Genomic DNA, 20,515 nt, shown 5'->3' on the forward strand with positions numbered 1-20,515 from the left:
ACAATCACTATAAAACGTATTTTTAATATTTCACGAGTGACATAAGAAGTGAGTTCTTTATGATAATTATATTTACATCATAGCTCTGCAGAGATATTGGTTATATTAATCCACAAAACGCACGTCAGACGCGTGTTTTTTTGCGTTATTTCTTTTTTCTAGTAAACGTCAATCGCTTTGAAAGCAGACAACACCAGAATTAGCCAGACATTTACTATCGCAAAAAGTTATAATTATTTAATTTTCGAGTTTCTTTATTTTTTTAGGGCATCACAACGTCAAACTTTTGATATGCTTTTATTTTTTGTTTAACCAACTCAAATAAATATTAACATGTTCCGAGATATGTTATGTATGTATGTTGTTGTTAATGTATCACGCTTTCCTGAAATCTGTGGGAATGATTTCGTGAAGAGGGACGGAAGCGTGTAACGGGAAGCGCGCATTATTTGATTCGACCACTGAGCGCGCGCGGTACTAGAGTTGCCCGTCTGATCGTAGCGACCCGTATACCGAGAGGATATAATTTTTCTATTACCAACGTAAAATATATAGTGATCAAATGATAAAAATAATATATTTATTATTCAAATATTTTGTGTTCGATGAATTTATAATCAGTCTTTAAAATTTAAATTTCTGTAATACCTTGTTCTTGAATAAGGTAATCTATCGAATGCTATAAATGTTATTAATTTAATTTTATGATCAACATGTTTCTTTAAACATTTTAAACATTCATGGCAAATAAATAAAGCTGTAAATAATTATTAATATTGCTTGTAGTTTATGAGTGATATTTATTACTAATATAATAAATGCGAGTGTGTTTGCTGGTACCCATTAACTGAGCGATGTTTATTTATTATTATATATGAAAAATAAAATTCCTTATATACTTATTTTCGTCATTTATAATAATATAATATATAATAATACTGATGTATTAGATCATAACAGTTTGCTTCCTTCTTTTTTTTTATGCTACGTCCATATTGGTCAAATAATTTATAATATTGGCTCAACTGAAAGCTTGGTAGAAAGTAGAAGGATATGTTTGCAGTCTCACACAGTTTCATTTTAGTAAAACGACAAAATGAAAACTATTTAAAAAAATGAAACCTATCCAAACTGTAAAGGAATAATTGAAATCGAAATTTAAAAACAAAAGTTGAAAGATGACAAATTTGCATGAAATCGATTAACGAATCGTCTGAATCGATTCGAATCGCTTTTGATTTAGCCTTTTGCCATATTTGTCGCTAGCGTTACGCGAATTTATGATAAGAAAGCACCGTTCGCCATTACCGTCGAATTACCTTTTAAAATACCGCTATCATAATGTAGATATTGTCTTTTATTCTTTAAGTCTTTCGAAAGTATTTAATGCGCTATTTAATTAAAATGTCATTAACTGTAATTTTTATTGAGGCTTGAGTTAATAAGTGGTCACAGCGAATCGAGGAACTTACGACAATAAAAACAATCAGAAAATGTCGAAGCAAAGTTTTTATTGAAATTCTTCAAATCAGCAAGAATTTGGGGAACCTTTTAAAACAAGTACTTAATGAATTTTGAACAAGTAACAGTATTTCGTATCCTTTACTGTATTGTCACGAGCATCAAGAAGTAATGACGGTACCACCGTCGTTACTTCTGATTTATCATAACACAAGTGCTTTAGCTACTTACATTGGGATCAGAGTAATGTATGTGATGTTGTCCAATATTTATTTATTATTTATTTATGAAACTGTTTAAAATATCAGTTGCAACAATTGACCCACAAGTATCAACACATGAAGTGCATCAATTACTTTATGTGAGGGTTTTCTCCTACCACGTCTTGGTAGGTACCATCCATACATCGGATATTACCGCCAAACAGCAATACTTATTGTTGCGTTTGTATTTGAAGGATAAGGCAGGGTGATTACACACGCAAACATATCTTAATACCCAAGGTTCATGGCCCATTGGCGATGTAACGAATAAGTAATATTTCTTACAGCACCCATGTCTATGTGCGGTGGTGACCACTTACCATCCGATCACCAAATAACACATTCGCGAACCATACCGATGATTTTGTAAGTAGATATACGTATTAGTAACCAATGTGGTGACTAAGATATATTTCTGCTTGGTCTTTCTTGTCTCCGTCGGTCTATGGAAAGGGGCACTTACCATCAGTTAGGTAATTTACACGTCAGCCTCCTACTACAAAAAAGACAATGCTCAAGTATAATCAAAGGCTCAGACGTAACTCACGCAACCAGAGTGTTTGCCAAAGAACAGACATCTTAGTCTAATTAATCAAGTCACGAATCTCTCTGCCGTTGACCTCTATTGTACGCATGTCACATTCACTGGAATTTGTTCAGCTGCATATATTTCGTACGAAAAAAACCTATATTATATAGCATTTGGGATTTAATTCTATTTATTTTCAGGACTATATGAGTCATTACAAGGAATGATTTAATTCATGCGAATACGAGACAAAAATGTTACAGATCTTACGACGCTTGTAAAAAATGACGGATTCTTAAGACATATGTAAATACATTATTAAATGTACGTTATCGTTACGTACGGTATCGAAAATACGGATTCCCTTTACAATAAGCAAGCATAAAGTAAAGTTTTTATTTTTAGGTATGAAAGTCACTCTAGCACACCATATGAAGTACACTTTCAAAATATTTTTTTGTTTGTTTGTGTCATATAGTGTGAAATGTCCCTCGTCCGCACGCACCATAGAACGTACGTAGCCGCTTTCGTCAACGCTGTTGTAATATCACGCAGTTTTCATTGCGACATTCCCCGTAAACGATACTACATACATCTAAGTTCATTCAAACGTATACCGGCTGAATTATCAATGAATGCAAAAATTTGAAATTAGATTATTAATTTGTTTTCCATAGAAATTATATATATTTAAGTATACCCATTATATATTACCGATGAAATGTTAAAATAACTTTTTTAAAAGAATAGACTATAAAATGAATTATTTAATAACAAAAACCAACTAAAACGGCATATATTTCTATGACAGAAACAGTATGTACGAATCATCCAAACTTCGCGCCAAAAAGTAAACCCAAGCCGCTGTGACAGGCGATCACGCGTTTTTTTTTTTAATTATCACGCTACAAGGTATTGATACATTAGGCGGAAAAAAATAGTATATTGGTTGAAATATTTCTAAACTCGGTTTTAATGCTGGTGGATTTATTTTTACTATTTTTTTTTTTTGTATTTATATTGGATAACAATTCTGTCTAAGCGTGGAAGTGTGAACTTTAAATTTGCTTACATAGGCCGTATATAAAAATGACAAGATCTTTATTGAAACCATAAAAAAAACAGCTATTGCCTAAATCAATTTGTAGCTGTATATAACGACCTTTTAACTAACTATTCCGTAAATATAATAAACGATTGTCTGCGAATAAAATAATTTAATAGATAGTAAAGAAAAAAAAACCTTCAAATATTAAAAAAGAAAAAAAATACTCATATTTTAAGTGATTGCTCTTAAATATCTTGCAATTCATGATATCGATTACGATTTAATGAAATACGCAAGCCGAATCAACCTTTGATTTAACTAAAAGGCGTTATATTATTCGGCGTTGTTCAATATATAATTGGTTGTTTCAAAAATTGGACAATTTGCTAAATTACCCGCAAGTAACTAGTTTCTCAACAACGCCAGCGTTATTATCCGTCTAACAACACGAATACAAATACGGCCTAGAGTGGAGAAAACTAAATTGTTTTACTCTTAACATATTCCTATAATGACGAATACAGTTTTAATATTGATTAATTAATTAACTTAAAAAAAGGTACTTTTACAAATTTGTACATTAAAAAGATAAACATTTTTCACTGGTTCATATATCGTTACGTGTAAACTAATTTGTAATTATGTAATACTAGTTGTAGCCCGCGGCTTCGGTCGCGTTTTAAGGAATGGCCGTCGATTTCAAGCTTACATTACAGACAGACAGAGTTACTTTCGCAATTAAAATATTTGTTTAGATATCGGTACGGGTAGGAAAAACAAAAGAAAATACTCATAGTAATGAAGTTTTTTTAATGCTCGTCACGCTAGCCAAAAAATTATAGCTCATAAGTAATTAAGTAATGTTATATTATTTGTATAAAATGTGTCGGAGTCAGGTGTCGATTTCCATATTTCATTATATTTAGCACATATACGTTTAATGGCAGATTGATATCCGTGATATGTTCTCGCGAAAGGCATATGAAATATTTTCGATATATACGGGAATATCTATCTATCTATGATATTGATATGCAATATATAATATAAAAATATGTATAATTTATAATATATATTGCGTACAAAAAAAAAAAAACATTTCTCGTTAAAATTAATTACAGTGTTAAAATCTCGTAGTAAGTATAAAAAAGAGGTGCCTATAGATAGAGTTTTCGAGTTTTATATAGTTCTATATATTCGTATAATACGAGTGATAGTGTTTTATTGACCTCTTCAATTATTTAAGAACCCAAGCACAAGCTTATTAAATAGTTGACATTTGTTGCAAATGTTTTTTAAATGAAATGTTGCCAGCTTATTATAAATAAAAATATTACCCACTTTTATCATTAAAATAAAATACAATATAATTTACTATACGTAGTAATACATAAAGTTGCAGAATTTATAGTAAGGATAAAATCTAGGCTGAATCGTTTTGTAGGCCGATCTCACCAGGGAACATAGTACGAGTTACAAGTTTTCGTCATTTCGCTGCGAGAGAAATGACGCAACACAAATGTCAAATCTGAAGTTCAGAGCACGTGTTCGCGATGATTGATGATTGCTCTTTTTTTTTTTATTTCGACAAGATATTTATATGCAAACGGTTTTTAATTACACGTCTATCAAATGTTTCGCTTGACGAGAACAATAGTACATGGGAAAAAAAATATTCTATTTTTAAATACTTTTTTTTAGGAATTTATTGTAATTTGCAAAATAGGGTTTAAGCGAATGTAAGAAGTACGCTCAAACAATAACACTGGCTCATTCGACCCTTCAAATCGGAACACAAGAATACTAAGTATTGCTGTTTGGCGGTAGAATATCTGATGAGTGGGTGGTGCCTGCCCAATGTCCTGCTACCAAGTACAATTACAATTTACATATATCCAACTTATTTTTGAGCTAGAAATAAAGACATATAAATTATCTAGACAAGCTGTATAATCATACATCAATAGAGAAACATTAATTCGAATAAGAGTCACTATTACATGTACCTTTTTCCGTATATGTTCATTCAAAACTTCTGTTCGTGATTGAATTTAAATAGAAACATGTTTCCGTTTCGAATTACAAATCTCTTTGTCAATAATGTTATCTATATTACAAAATTTGGACGCAAATTTAGAGACAATAAGTCAGATTGAATGAAATCAAGCTACATTAAGTTATGAAAGAACGAAAATATTTACTATTAGATATGTTAAATTTTCTTGATAAGTTTGATTATTAGTTTCTTTACAACGTTATACACTTAAAAGTACATACAAGGATGTTGGCTCTCATAACAAACTCATTACCAAAAAATGGCTCGGGCTAAAAATACTCACGTATCCAGCAACATGCGAAGGTTCGGATATACAAATATTTTTCGGGAAAAAAAAAATAACAGTTTAAACACAACACCTCCAATTAAGCTTTAGATTTCTCAGAATAATTTCAGCGTTAACAACCGCGTGTCATGCGCAAAAGGAACAAAAACAATATTCAAATTGCCTCTGATGATTGTACCAAGTGCAAGAAGCCCATCATTTCAGTAGCCGAAAAAATAATAAAAAACATGCAAGTTTATTAGGGACCAAGTGAATTTTTATCCATCGAGAATAAGGAATTCGATTATGGAGATGCCGTAACGAAATGCGAAGGCTCCGCATTTGCGCGGTAATACTTTCAAAATGGCGGCCAGTGTCCCGTTCCCGCCGTGCCCCGTGACTGATCGATACTAACTTTACATCTTCTAATTGCGATGTCCATTGACCCTTGGTTAGTACTTTTTGCAGAGCATACAGTGGGCGAGGTGGTCCTGATAAATGACTGGAATTACTTGTAGAATTTCATTGAAATTCGCCGCAGCCTTTGATCATTTATGCCTATAAATTTTACTAAACCATACTACATACACAATTAATTTTCTTTTTGAGTAAATAATTTTGGCGTATCGTCTTCCGAGCTGGCGTCGTATAATAACATATCACATATCTCCGAGATCGTGGTCTTGACCCTGAGATCTTTTGATGGCGTAATGAAGGGTTTTATTAAATCAACGTCAGAAGTCCATTAAAAATGGACCCTTACAAAGCAAAGTCCATCAATCAAGCAGACGATACGGATATAAACGAGACATTATAAAAGGGTGGACTGACTACATTTCGAGTTTATTTTTTTGGTAAACATGTATATGATTGTATAGACAAAGTTGTATTTGCCGCTTGATAGAGTATTCAAGCCGAGTCGTCGGTTAGTGATGGAAAAGAGGGATCCTCATTAGTAAGTCAATGTAAATGTTATAATTAATAGTCCGTGTTATAAAATTATATGAAGAAAAATAATGGTACTATAAGGTAAGATATTTATTGTCTGTCAGAACGAAATAAGATAAAAACTCGAATGTTTGAATACGTGATTTAATTTATTCGTTTTTAAACAATCAAGATGGGACTAAAAAAATAATGGAAACAAAGCGATGCACACAATTTCAATGATTTTAGTTCAGTAAAAACTGTAGAAAAAAAATATCTTAAAAATGCCACAACTTTCTTTAGATAAAAACAAAGTTTTAAATACAGTATCAGGGAACATGACGTTTATTTAAAAAAATGACCCCTGTCCTTCAGGAATGCTATGAGATAACATCGAAGGCGGTCTTGAGTGATGTACCACGCTAATGGGCAGCATAGGCGTAGAAAAAACTGAGATAACGCAATAACTTAACGTCACTTGAGGGTAAAGGGCACTATAGAATTATTTGGCGTTTGGCAACAGACCCCTTTAAATTATTGCATTAAAAACATTGGAAATACCTAAATTTTAACACTTCCTGAACAGTAAACGCCTATCGACGTCATAAAAATTATTTAGTTATAGTCTCTAACGTACAGGCTCTGATGGTTTTAACTTTATTTCTCGTTAGTTTGAATGAGTTAAATTCATTAAGTTAAGTTAATACAGCAGTTGAACCCATGACATTTCATGAAGAATTATTTAGCCACAAGAGGACATTCAAATGATTGATTTTAACGCATGTGTGATAATTATCTCCAGGTTCATAGAGCTAGAATTATTCGTGCGTACGGCGCGTGCGTACGCGTCACGTATCTCCCGGTCTTGATCGTGAACCAGATTGCGATTGTTTTGATACCGTGGTCCTACTACATAACTGACAAATTGCCTTTCAATGCATTCGAGTAATCATTCAAAATTATATAATTAAAACAATCCATACAGTACACGGTTTTAAACAATAATTACCAAAGAGGTTTTTTGTCGACCATTTCTGAGAAGGCTTACGGTGTGATTAGGGTAAAAAAGTTAGTGGCATTGTACGATATACAAAGAAAAAAGAACAACGGATCCTCGAGACATGGGAACAGCAATCCACATGAAAACCACAGGACCAATACGAGTGCACGATAAACAGCCACGCGTACATGAAACTTCCTCCGCTGACCGCAAGGGTTTAAAAAAAACTTGAACAATAGCAAGCAGGTCTTATATAATTATCGCCACATAAATACGAAATGCGGGCAATATAAAGAACAAGAAGACGAGAAATATTTATGAGAAGGAAATAATAGATGATTTTTATTATTTTATTTACTTAAAGGAAATTTACAGAAAAAAAAACCTTATTTTTGGTAACAAAATATGACATGTTGTTTTAAGAAAGAGTTATTGAGACTAACGATATGAGATTCTCATGGTAAAATTTTCTCAATCCACTAGACACGGTTAAAAATAAGAAACAACATATGAGGAACACGATCCCGGCTAGTAGATCTGACCGCACCATACGATGCGGTTGCGAAAAAAATATAAAAGATTCCTACCCACACTGTGACGCACACAGCGCCCATGATAACGCCTTTGAAATTTTGTAGATTCAAATTCAAATAAATAAATTCCATAATTATCCGAAGTATATAACGTCAGTTGACATCTTTTGATTTTGATATTGTTGCTCAAACATATATGTATATAAGATATCGCAGAATATTTCGAATGATATGTATTTCATTTACAATAAACACTAATAAAACTAAATGTTTTTTTTTTTGTAATTTTCACGTAAACAAATACGTATGCAAAAGCAAATAAAAATCGAATGTTGCCTGTGTTTTGAAAAATAAATAAAAATTATGAATTTATGACAATCCTCTTTTTTAATTTAATTTACCACGCATTTCCATTAAGGTGGTCCAATAATATATAAGTCACAAGAGCTGTATTTGCTGAGAATATCCATACTGATCTATAATAATACTATAAATTCGAAATTATTTCTATCTGTCTGTTGCTCTTTCACGGACGAATTTCTCCATTGAATTTGATGAATTTTGATATGAACCTAGCTTGAACTTCAAGGTAGGACATAGTTTTTCTATGCCTGACAACAAAGCCTTAATACGCTAGCGAAGTGCAGGTTTTCTCGAGATCAATCGTCAACATACAACATCAGGACTAAAATCGTAAGTTTTGTTAGTTCACTATATATTTTCGTAACTAGATTAGTTAGGATTATATATACTTGAACGGCAAGTTTAAAGGCAGTAGGTGTAGTTTATGGTGTGAGTGAATAGATATGGCTTCCGTCGGATTTTTTTTCAACCCGAGACGTTATGCTAATTTTATAATGGACATTGTTAGGGCGGTCCCTGTGTCGTACTCGCAGTCCTTTTTTAATATTATAAATTTATTACCATATCTGACGCTACCATTGTAATTAAGCGGCTACACGAGTACGGATAAGATTATTTTAGTTGTTTTGTGTGCATATATTTACAATATATTTAATTTCAAACATTATATTATTAAGTAATTTTTTTGATACGTAAATTTAATTTCATTTGGCCTCACAATGTCGTTTTTAGGACTAAGTTATTATTTTGTGTGAACACAATATCAAAGTATACTTTTTCAGATAGTTTGGTAAGACAAGCACAGTCAATTCTCCATTTAAAATATCTTGCATCAATTTAACGTACCAGCGATTCAAATATTTCATTCCTGTCGTAAAGCAACGTGAAAATGTTATCAGCTAACCATGTGAAGGCACATAGGAATACGGGTAAATGGCTAGCTTAAACAAATGCAGTTTAACCGCTCGGAAAACAAAAATGGTGACTGTAAAAGCTTGACAAACCAATTGAGCAACGCCACGGGCGACAATTGGTGCTTTAAATATAGATTATTCTACAAACATTTTGTTCTTGTTGGTCTGTAATTCATATCGGGTCAATTACCACGCGGAAGGCTCACTAATAACTAGCGGGTCCGTGTCGAATCCACCCGGATTTTATGTACCATTAGTTAGACAGGATTAGAGTGCTGTACACTCGGGTCTCCAGTCGCTACCACCGCGCCGTGGAGACAATTAACTTTGGAATGTTGTAGGCATTAAATTTGATTGGTTATACGACTGCCGCGTCTGTAATTACGCGCTCTTTGATTGAAATTTATCTCGTCCCTTGTGAGAATATAGATGACTTTTTCTCTCATATACGGTCATCTGATACGTCAATTATCATACAGTTACAGTGTTTCTGATCCTGTAGTACAATTTTAGATAGATATGAAATAGTAGGTATTTACCCTAGAAAGTTTTTTTTAGTAATAACTTCAATTTGTTTTTATGTTCTTATTTGTTATAATGTTACTAGTAAATTACTAGATTTTAGTTCGTACCCTGTTATAGATGAAACCCTTTGTACGTAAAATAAGACTTTTTTAATTTTTAATTTTATTTTAAATGTACAGCCCTAACACCTAGTTATATAAGAAGATATTAGAGATTTCATCCACTCTACATTGGGTATTTTAAAATTAAGATTAGATGCAACGAAGATGTGATTCAGTTACATTTCGCTTAAAGTGAAATATTAGAAAAAATATTAACAAATTATTAATAAATTTCGTCCGGAGGGTTGTTGAATTGTTTATATTCATACAACTGTTCAGCAAAAGAAAGAAATGAAACTATTCATGAAGCGTTTGTTATAGAAAGCGTAACGTCAATTGTCGTTTGGATCACGCTAACCGAACAAATTAATTTTCACCGATAAAAGTAATCTGCATCTGGCATAACAATCATTTTTTGCGCAATTATGATAGGAATATAATGATAACACACGGAACTCGTTCGCAGGATTGCATTTACTATACAAACGTACAATTAATATTAGATCTTATTGCTTTGTCATACAGATCAATTTATACAATCACTATTAGTTCATAACGAGTGGACTTTATTACATTGTAATAGATGTTATATTCAATTGTATCATCGGTAAGTATTAGGGGCGTTCACCCCGCAAATAGCTCAGAATCTAACTCACGCAGTGATTGCAGAATTCATCGCTTGTGGTAGCTAACTACCGTATGCAATATAGATGGCGCTGATAAACGCCTCAACTACCCTCACACGCAGAATATCGGCGCGGGCGCAGGATCCGCGGAGATTGCGTCGTCCTCTCGTTACTGAAGATTATGTGTTGACGAAGACTGTTGTATGACTTGTAGTTTTTGATGTTACGATGACAAATCTCGTATCATGCAATGCATACAAAAGTACTCTAATAATGTTTATTCGTCATAAGTTGTTTTAAGGGTCTTTAAATTTAAATAAAATTAACATACATTTACGGCGCATACGCCATTCTTTGGCTATTATTTAAACATTGTTTTTACGTGACGCGACGTTTTAGCTGTATGTCAAAAGTAAAACGTTACTAAATCTTAACACGGTACTAACATTTACAATACAAGCAATAGTTACAACATTTCAAATATTCAATTAAGAACAATTAATTGTTATTGAAAACTTTTCCATATTAAGGTATCATTATTTCAATTGATAAGTAATCACGAAATATACATATATAGCTATAACACGACCTGTGGTCCGAACGTCATTAGCATCTCGCGTTTTATCAGTACCCGTCTAAACAGTTGTACCATTCGACTGGACCGTGAACCCTGAACACTTGTTCTGAACACAGATGTTTCACAATCATTCGTGAGCGACCTTCGCTCGTTACCATCATACTATCGTATCGGCGCAGGCGCAGCCGCGTGGGAATGTACGGAAATTATCTCATCTTCGCCTGTACCGCGTTTATCTACGATAGACTTTGTGAGACATATGGTTTCGTTTATGGGCTCGTGTTTATTATTCAATTTTATTAATGGTCATGATTATGTCCCCTTTGCTGATTTCGGTCACGGAGCCGAATGTCCGGGAGTTATTACAACGTAAACACCGATGCGTTCAATTTTTTGACATGATCGAGAGACTTAAGGAGTATGACCAACGGCTTTTCGTGCGTTCCAAGGCAAGGGAATAAGTGTAGGTACCGCCACCTTTAAATTTCAGTACTGCTGTTGTATATTCTAATAATATTTTACTGGAACCAACTGGCTAGTAGGTACTACTAAGTAGTAGTAGTAAGCTACTACTAATATAGTAGATAAATGAGGTAGCAATTAACATATAATTCTACAAAACGAAAACAATAATAACTTGCGTATACGCATTCAGTAGTAACATAGCAACTGTATGTATTTATCGAATAAAGGGAAAAAGAATGAAGAAGAACGTGGAATACAAATAGCTCGTTTTAATTATGGTTATTCAAGTATGGGTATGTAATTAAAAACAACAATAGCAGCCGCACGCGCAGCCATCTGACATTTGGCGCTCACCTGCGCTTGCGCAATACGGCGTGCATCCCAAACTCCCGCGCATTGCTCACATATAACTAAATTGAATATCACATCGCATTGATTGTGTACACGCGTAATTTATATAACCTACCAGTAACTAAGAGAAACCGCGAAAATATTTCTTGCTTTATCTATTTGATTGACACTAACACGTTTGTTTATTTTTGACAAGCAATTTATTAATTTATTTTTGACAATTAAATTAAATTAACAATTAAACTTGGATACATGTTTTATAGTCGTTATTATAACCACATTTAGAAACTGATTTATTGTTATACGTGCTCAATTATTTATCTATACTAATATTAAAATTGCGAAAATATGTCTGTGTGACTATTACGCCTTTACGGCTTAACTACTGAACCGAATTTAATGAAATTTGATGTCAAGCGAGCTTGAGTTTCAAGATAGGCTACGTTTTATATCAAAAACCTACGACCGCCTCTAACACACGGGAGGAGCCACAGGAAAATCTAGTTGAATATAATCGCTTTTACTACTACTCAAATTATATTAAATATTCTTAAAGTAACGACATTATCTGTATAAGATTGTTGAATGAGATACGAATAAATAGTCACGAGCCTGAGTAAGCTATACAATTTCAATGTAAATAAATATTATGATCAAGACTAATCAATCAAAGTCTACTATCCCACGTTGAACCTATACTTTTGTGACAAATCTTTGGCTCATTTCAAAAAGAAAGTTGTCATCGTGTCGGGAATAGTTTATTTTACGGTATTTATCGCTTCGGCTTTAAGGAGTCAGAAAACACATTAGTTTTCAAATAGACTTCCACAGTTCCGTGTGGTAAATTACGCTGGAATTATGGGCCGCCGTGGGAGTGTCCCGGGAAAATGATCAGTAATAGGTTGTGTATTATTTGAAAATTCATAGGACGTCCTATTATTCTAAATATGATTGATTCAACGGGAGGTTTTTTTTTTCGTTTTGTAAGATAAACATTTTGAATATTGGTATGAACTTTGGTGATAACTGTAATCAACATTTTATTTAAAACAGATACAAAGTCTATTAATTTATTTGTGTATTAATGTCTGATTTAGTAAGAGACTGCAACATATTAACAACCGTATGAATACTAATACACCATAAGTTCTTCTTCTTATTCACCGAGAATAATTTTCCTAATAACACGGAAATAATGGTCTCCTTAGTCTAATCCTGCATTAGACGAGTCGGCATCTTTGTGCCTTGCTCACGCGCATCCTAATCGTCAAGCGATACGCAATCATGCTGTAATGGATCCAAGGGATCGAACGCTCATCTCCGATGTAAACTGACCAGCTATCTAAAAACATTTTTTAAAGATTGGAAAACAAGTACTAGACTAAGGAATCACTTTTTTTAAATTTGCTAATCTGCTTGTTTAATTTGTAAACATCAGTATTATCGTCAAAAATATGTCAACTATAAGCCTTATTTATTAACTTTTACTCGAATTGTTTCACTTATAATTTCTGTAGGAACATCTTTAGGAGAAGCCTTTTATAAGTTCAATGAACCTTAATATTTATCTTAACAAAGTGATCAGAGCATTATCATAACAATTCTACTAATCTTGTTTATTGGAGAACAGTGTCTTGAAAACATAGTAAGTAATTTGATTATATTATCAGACAATGTTATTCTTCTACAATGTATAAATATTTCTAATTTCAAATAAATGCAGAGCTAACAATGCGATAATCATAACGTGTGATATATGAGCTGGAGTCGAGCTGTGTCGAGCTGCGAACGCCGGCATGCCATCGTGCGATCTCGCCCAGTAATCAGCGCGTCCGGTCCGATCTACGCGAGGTTTATGATAGCCTGAAGTACAAAACGGCTGTCGATAAGGATAAACACTTAGCACTTCTGTTGTTTATGCTGTGTTGTAAATTATAAGGAAATTATAATGAGTGGCAACTGAAACGTTGTAATCAGATGTGATTTAGTTCGAAAATTGGTTCACGTTGAACTTCAAGCGTTGAATCGTCATCAAATTTCTAAGTTAAATATGTTGCGAATAAAAAACCGAATGGTGGTTAAATCTTTCAAAAGAGCAAACTGGTTTGATTGAATGGTTGTTTTTTAGTTTTGGAATTTTCTGATGTTTTTTTTTTAATACTTTTACTTCAAATTAGTTAGGATGTATTCAACAACATTGCTACTTATATTGTTGCATACGTCTTAACTAGTTTAATAGAATTTGACAACTTGCTATCCTTTTTAACCCAATACATAAAAAAAGAGATAGCAACATAATTGCACCTCTTAGATCAGCTGAGTTTAGAGATTGTGTACAAACCAGTATCATAAACAGCGTTCCAGCGACTCCATCCGCGCCATTTTTCGTCCCATATATCTCGTATTTTTTTTATCAGACAAATTCTACGCTAATTTCATTAACATCAATTTAGTGCTGTTGAGGTAACAGACCGATGGATTCACTTTTGCATTTATTAAATATTTGTCTTAGGTAATTCGTAGAAGACGTTTTTATACTTACAGCAAAGGTGTTATTAAATCATGAGGAAGAATTATTAGTGTACTTAATGCACCTTGACCTCTATAGCGGGTTGGGCGCGTGATCGATGGTGTTCGGCGTGAAATATCTCAATTCATTAGTCAGCCACGGTGCCACGGTGCGACGGTGTCGTGCGGATTGTGCAAATTACTGCTATTGTTTGTAAATGATTGGCTGATTTTGTTATGTACGGGAATTGAAAATCGGTTGAGACTTTTTATTTTACGAGGTACATATTACGTGCAATGTATGTTCAATTAAAATTACCATTTTTTACTTGTGGATTTTAAGTATTTAACATGTAATAGCAAATTCGTTTTCATTAATTTATTTGTCACATTACGTTATACGTAGAATATCTTAATCAGCTTCCATACGAATTTAATCAAATTAAAAAAAAAAATCGACCAGGTGGGTTTGATACTATCCAGATAGATTACCGTTCTTAAAGCTTTCTACGTGATTTGCCGTCTCTGAGGATTGCCACGTACTCATCAAAAATTGCAGAGATCCAAACATCAAATACTCTGTACCCAGTTTTAAGCGGTTTAACGGTGTCTGTCAGCGATTATGACCACTATTTAACTAGATTTTTGGTCATTTGCCTTCCTAAAATAAATCAAAATAAGTAATATTATTATTAATATATTTGGAAAGACTACATCCATGGCTGTTAATTTAAAAATATTTTTTAAAAGTATTAATTAGTATTTATTAATAAGGCCTGTGGCGAAAACATTTCGAAATTATCACTCTAAATACCAATTTTAATCGCATCAGCTTTACTTAAAAAATTAATCGTTACAAATAATTCAACAGCGTACTAATTGCCCGAATAACTTAACTCTTGTTTTACATACGAGGTACTTTTACTTTTGAAACCAATTTAATAAAAGTTAGCACTTATGGTTGAAGCAGGTTCGAAAAGGTGTACCGGATTAAATACAAAATTAAATCAAAATCAAAATATACTTCATTCAGGTAGGCTTTTACGAGCACTTTGGGCTCGTCGTTTTACAGAACTATATTAAGTAAAACTCAGAGCCCGACAATAATTTCAGTCAATCGGATTAGCTTATAAGCACGAAGACCTCGAGTTACAATAAAAAAAAAGAGTTTTTTCTGTTTAGGAATTCTATGTGACAGTATGAATGATTTATTCTTACTCGTCTCGTCGGATCATCTTCGAAATATAACTGTACCTGTATTGGCAAATTGCGAAGACAGCCAAATATTCAGTTAAAATATCTATGTATATCTAATATGACTACATTTGAAACTCAAACCAAACTAAGATTACTCAAAACCTAAGCAAATCAAGGTAGAAACATTAATTAAAGATTTAATATTACTTGAATATTAAACTTAATAAGAGGCCCTGTTTCATACACTCTCGTAAATAATGATCATTTAATATTTCATGGAACTTTTTTCGCATAATATTTAACTGCGCCACTGTTTCCTTCGAATTTCTAATATGATCATTAAAATAATTTAATCATTTAAGACGTTACTACAAGTAATGCCGTCAACATCTACCCGCAAACTTCAGTCTCGTGAACAAGACATTCGTAGATAATGTCGAAATATCGAGCTCGAACAAATGAAATGAAAAAAAACGTGGTAAATATCCCGTTTTAAATACTTGTAGTAATAAAAATAGGCATGTTAATTTAAAATATTATTTAATACGTTTAATATGAAGATGTTTACATTCCTTCCATTATAACTTGTTTCGCCATCAAATGATATATAAAATATCAAAACACTTTCTTTAAGCTAGTTAATCTAGTTTTGACTATACAACATGTATTCATGATGATTCAGGTATCCTTAATGTGGATTTCGATTTTTACCATGTTCATAATCAGCCTGTAAATTTCCCACTGCTGGGCTAAGGCCTCCTCTCCCGTTGAGGAGAAGGTATGGAGCATATTCCACCACGCTGCTCCAATGCGGGTTGGTGGAATACACATGTGGCAGAATTTTTAGTTGAAATTAGACACATGCAGGTTTCCTCACGATGTTTTCCTTCACCGCCGAGCACGAGATGTATTATAAACACAAATTAAGCACATGAAAATTCAGTGGTGCCTGATTGGGTTTGAACCCAAAATCATCGGTTAAGATGTACGCGTTCTAACCACTGGGCCATCTCGGCTCTCTTTCTTTTTTTTTTACCATGTTCGCAAAATAGTAATGCTATATTAGGTAGTAAGTGTACCTAAGTTACTTTCCATGAACACTTTAATTGTTACTAAGAATGTATTTCGTATAAAAATAAAGATTCTTTAACCACATCATTCATTTGTATTTCTGTGATTTTACTTTCATTAGCTCAACGTAATTTCGCAAAGATCTGCCATCAATTCTGTATTGTATGAATTTTGGAAAATTTACAAGAAGCAGTAATTGGTAGTAATTTTACACTAAGTAGAAGTAATACTTAATCGTTGTCCAATTTCCGTTGGATACGTTCTGTTAGTATTAAATTTTTCCTCTTCCATACAAATCTTTTCCGTGAATTTCAATTTTCAATGGCATTTATTGCTCACATTACATAATGACCCCGCTATTTTATCGGCACCACAGAAAACATAAAAATTCCAGAATCATCTCGCGTGTATTATTCATGAAAACACCGGGCCGGAGGGTTTTCGCAAATAGCCCATACACGCCATATTCGGTCGCCGTAAAATTCGATCTGATAAAGAATCGAATTCGATTTCGGACCTTCCGACTTTACCATACGACTATATAAAACAGTGATCATTGCTTGTTGATTTATTGCATACGAAAATTGCGTGCGTTCTGCTACTTTCGGTTTCATTTATAATTTTAAAGGTACGAGTATGTTTCGAAATTGATTTTAATATGTACTCAAGTTGTATCCGAACGTTTCGTTTTTGTTTTAATATTATGATGTAAAATTTTACGAGTTATGATTCGAGGGAACCTCGTTTCCTTTCTGGTCGATCAGGTCAGAGCAGTTTCATGTGCTTTAAATTCAAGATAGTTATCGTCGGTTGTGATTTACATGTAAATAATTCTTATTTCTCTCGTGGGAAGACATATGAAGAGGCAGTATATTTGAAAGTAAAAGTAGCAACACATTGATATATGCCAAAGAAGCGACGAAGTCCGAATTGCTAATCAGTCTCTGCCCACGCGGCGCCACTTGTTCATTTAACTTTCTATTGACCGTCGGCACTTTAAAACAAACGAACAAACATCATTGACTTTCGATTTGCATAGAAACTTTTAATACCATAATATTCTTAACATGAATTCTAATTGACATATATCTACGTGATACTTTACCATAAATAATACCGCTTATATAGAAGTGTCAAGTAGTATTTTGTTGTGAGTATTCAAATTGCGTACCTGAAACAAAAAAAAATATATATTATAGCATTTGTAGATAATACTTTAAACAATCAAATATATATATGAAGACAGCTCTATAGTGTTTGCTTGTCTTTTTACTAATAACATAACTACGAAACCACACAGTTTTCTAGAAATCATACGTCAGATCAGAGAAGAATGTAACTCGGCGGTATTTCGTTTGGAGGGTATTATCTAGTCGGGATTATTGGGGAGCAATAAATAATAATAAAGTGGACAAGCGCGCATTGCGTGACGCACGCCACCGTGCGCCCGCGCCGCTCCGCGTGTACACCTCGCTACCGCGACGATGGCACCGACAAACAGAAACCGTAGTCGTGTAATGACACTTAAGAAAAGGGGATAAATAAATGCTGGCTGCATTAAGAGCTTTATAAATATTGTTTACTCGTATGACTTCTGAGTTGAGCTGAATACGAATTATATAACAATCATATTGCAAAAACAATTTGATCTGTAAGCCGATACACGCACAGTAGCTTTAATTTATTGTCTCATTTTGTTGAAGGTGTCATTACGATTAGCATGAAGTGATTCAAGTATTCATCAGGATGTCAATTAGCATATGAATTGTAATTATAAATAGCTATTAGTGCGGTAAAACACGAACACTTTCAATATTTGTATGCGCTAGACATTATGCGGACCGTGACGTGACAGAACGGGTGGAGATCACGCCCAGCTTTGTCTTGAACATGTTAATCACTCCTTGGTCTTTAAAATGGATAAAAATACAGTATACAATATAAAAAAAGATATATTTATAATCAGTTTAATACAAAATAAAATGAAATTAACAAATAAAGTAATCTTAAAATTGAAATATAGATAAAATACTTAAAGATGTAAAATATTATTTCGTCTTACGATTTTTCTTTACGTTTTCAGTTGGTTTATCTATCTTGATTGGAGGGGTGGGTGGCAATTGCCTATCGGGCCACAAGCGTTTTAAATAATCGACTAAATTGACCAAGTCAATAGTTTTTCCTGTCCCAGGAGGTCCGGTAAAAGCATTGCATAATTCATCAAGTAAACCTTCGTCCATATATATGCCATTAATCCTTAATGTTCTTGTAAACTGTTTGACATCTATTGGTTCTTTATTAGCTTTAAACATTTCTAAAATAATAAGAACTATATCAACAACTTTCTTTTTAGACTTACTGCATATTGCATCAGCTCTTTTTAATACAATTTCACGCATATCACCAACGGTTGGAACAAATTTCGTTATTAAGCCGCCCCATGTAATTATTGCATTTTGTCTATACTTTAAGGATAATATTTCTTGTCTAAGCACAAGAAATTCAATTGTTACAAAAACGTTATCTAGAAACAGCTTTTGAACCTTAACTTTACGGTCTTTTAGACAAATTAATAATATGAATGCGTCTTTGGGAGTTAAAGGATTATTAGAGATATCCAAAACCTTCAAACCCTTATTATCTTCCAAGCCTTTTGCTATGTGTTTAATTTCTACAGATGACAGTTTGTTATTGCTTAAATTAAGAGATTTTATGTTTGGATTTGTTAAAAGATTCTTAATCGCCTTACCAACTCGAAGGCCACTTATAGCAGTCCAAGACAAATTTAGTTCTTGCAATTCTTTATTTTCAGATAACTTCGCGCATAAACTAAAAATGGCATTCGGTGATAGAAAGCTATTCCATGATAAATCAAGATGTGTCAATTTGTTATAAGTTTCAAAGGCTTCCACCAATGTAAGTAAAGATTGAGACGTAAGTTCATTATAGCAAAGATTTATATCTGTTATATCTGAGCCTTTTACGATTGCTTTGGCTAAACTAGTAACGCCGACATCTTCGAGACAATTTTTAGTTAAGTCAATTTTTCGTAAAGAACGATTGATTTGTAGCCCAGCAAACAACTGTCTTGCACCCACTGGACCTATGCGACAGCCACTTAAATTCAATTCTTGTAAAGTTATATTTTCTATTAACATATCACCTAAATGAAAACATCCATCTGTACTTATCCAATTATCGGTCAAATCCAAGGTTTTTACGTATTTATTATTTTTAAGAGATATTGCTATGGGCAGAAAACTCATTGGACTTACTCCATAGTATTTTAAGTTCACATGTTCCTCTAACAGCTTTTTGTAAAAGATACTAATTGGACTGAGACCCATTTTTTTACATAAGGCTAAATAGAGTTCTTGGCCGTCATCTGAATAAATTATTCTTGGCTCTGGTTGAAGCAAAGCTTCGACGATGCCAGGATTTACAACACCTGGATAACTGTAATAGGGATGTCTAAAAACTGAGCTAGAAGACAGTGGTAGATAACCCAAACACATATCGCCATTACTAATTTGATTTAAATTATCTTCATTTTCGTGCTGACCTATGTTTTTAGATGATTCAAGATAGTTACACTCTTCGTAAGATGATTCTGTAGATGTAGTCATTTGTTCCAGTTTTGATAGCTTCATGGAAGACATGATAATTATATATTATCATTAGTAACTAAATCAATTCAAAACACAAATTTCTTAAACCTTGTAAGATATTATAAAA

General features: G+C 33.1%; 2 protein-coding genes across 5 annotated transcripts in view; both read right to left on the reverse strand.

The window, feature by feature from the left end:
* LOC113396260 (protein outspread-like) overlaps positions 1-20,515 on the reverse strand; it is a 237,829-nt gene that overhangs the window by 67,267 nt on the left and 150,047 nt on the right. The window lies entirely within an intron of this gene.
* Positions 18,829-20,439, reverse strand: LOC135193393 (leucine-rich repeat-containing protein 74B-like). The gene has a single exon (XM_064215691.1). The coding sequence runs from the start codon at positions 20,437-20,439 to the stop codon at positions 18,829-18,831; it is 1,611 nt and encodes a 536-aa protein (XP_064071761.1).

This window comes from Vanessa tameamea, chromosome 8, assembly GCF_037043105.1.
Source record: "Vanessa tameamea isolate UH-Manoa-2023 chromosome 8, ilVanTame1 primary haplotype, whole genome shotgun sequence".
In the NCBI taxonomy this organism is placed as follows: domain Eukaryota; kingdom Metazoa; phylum Arthropoda; class Insecta; order Lepidoptera; family Nymphalidae; genus Vanessa; species Vanessa tameamea.

What these genes read in the sequence shown, in the direction of transcription:
- LOC135193393 (XM_064215691.1), bottom strand. Translation starts at nt 20,439, where the DNA reads ATGTCTTCCATGAAGCTATCAAAACTGGAACAAATGACTACATCTACA.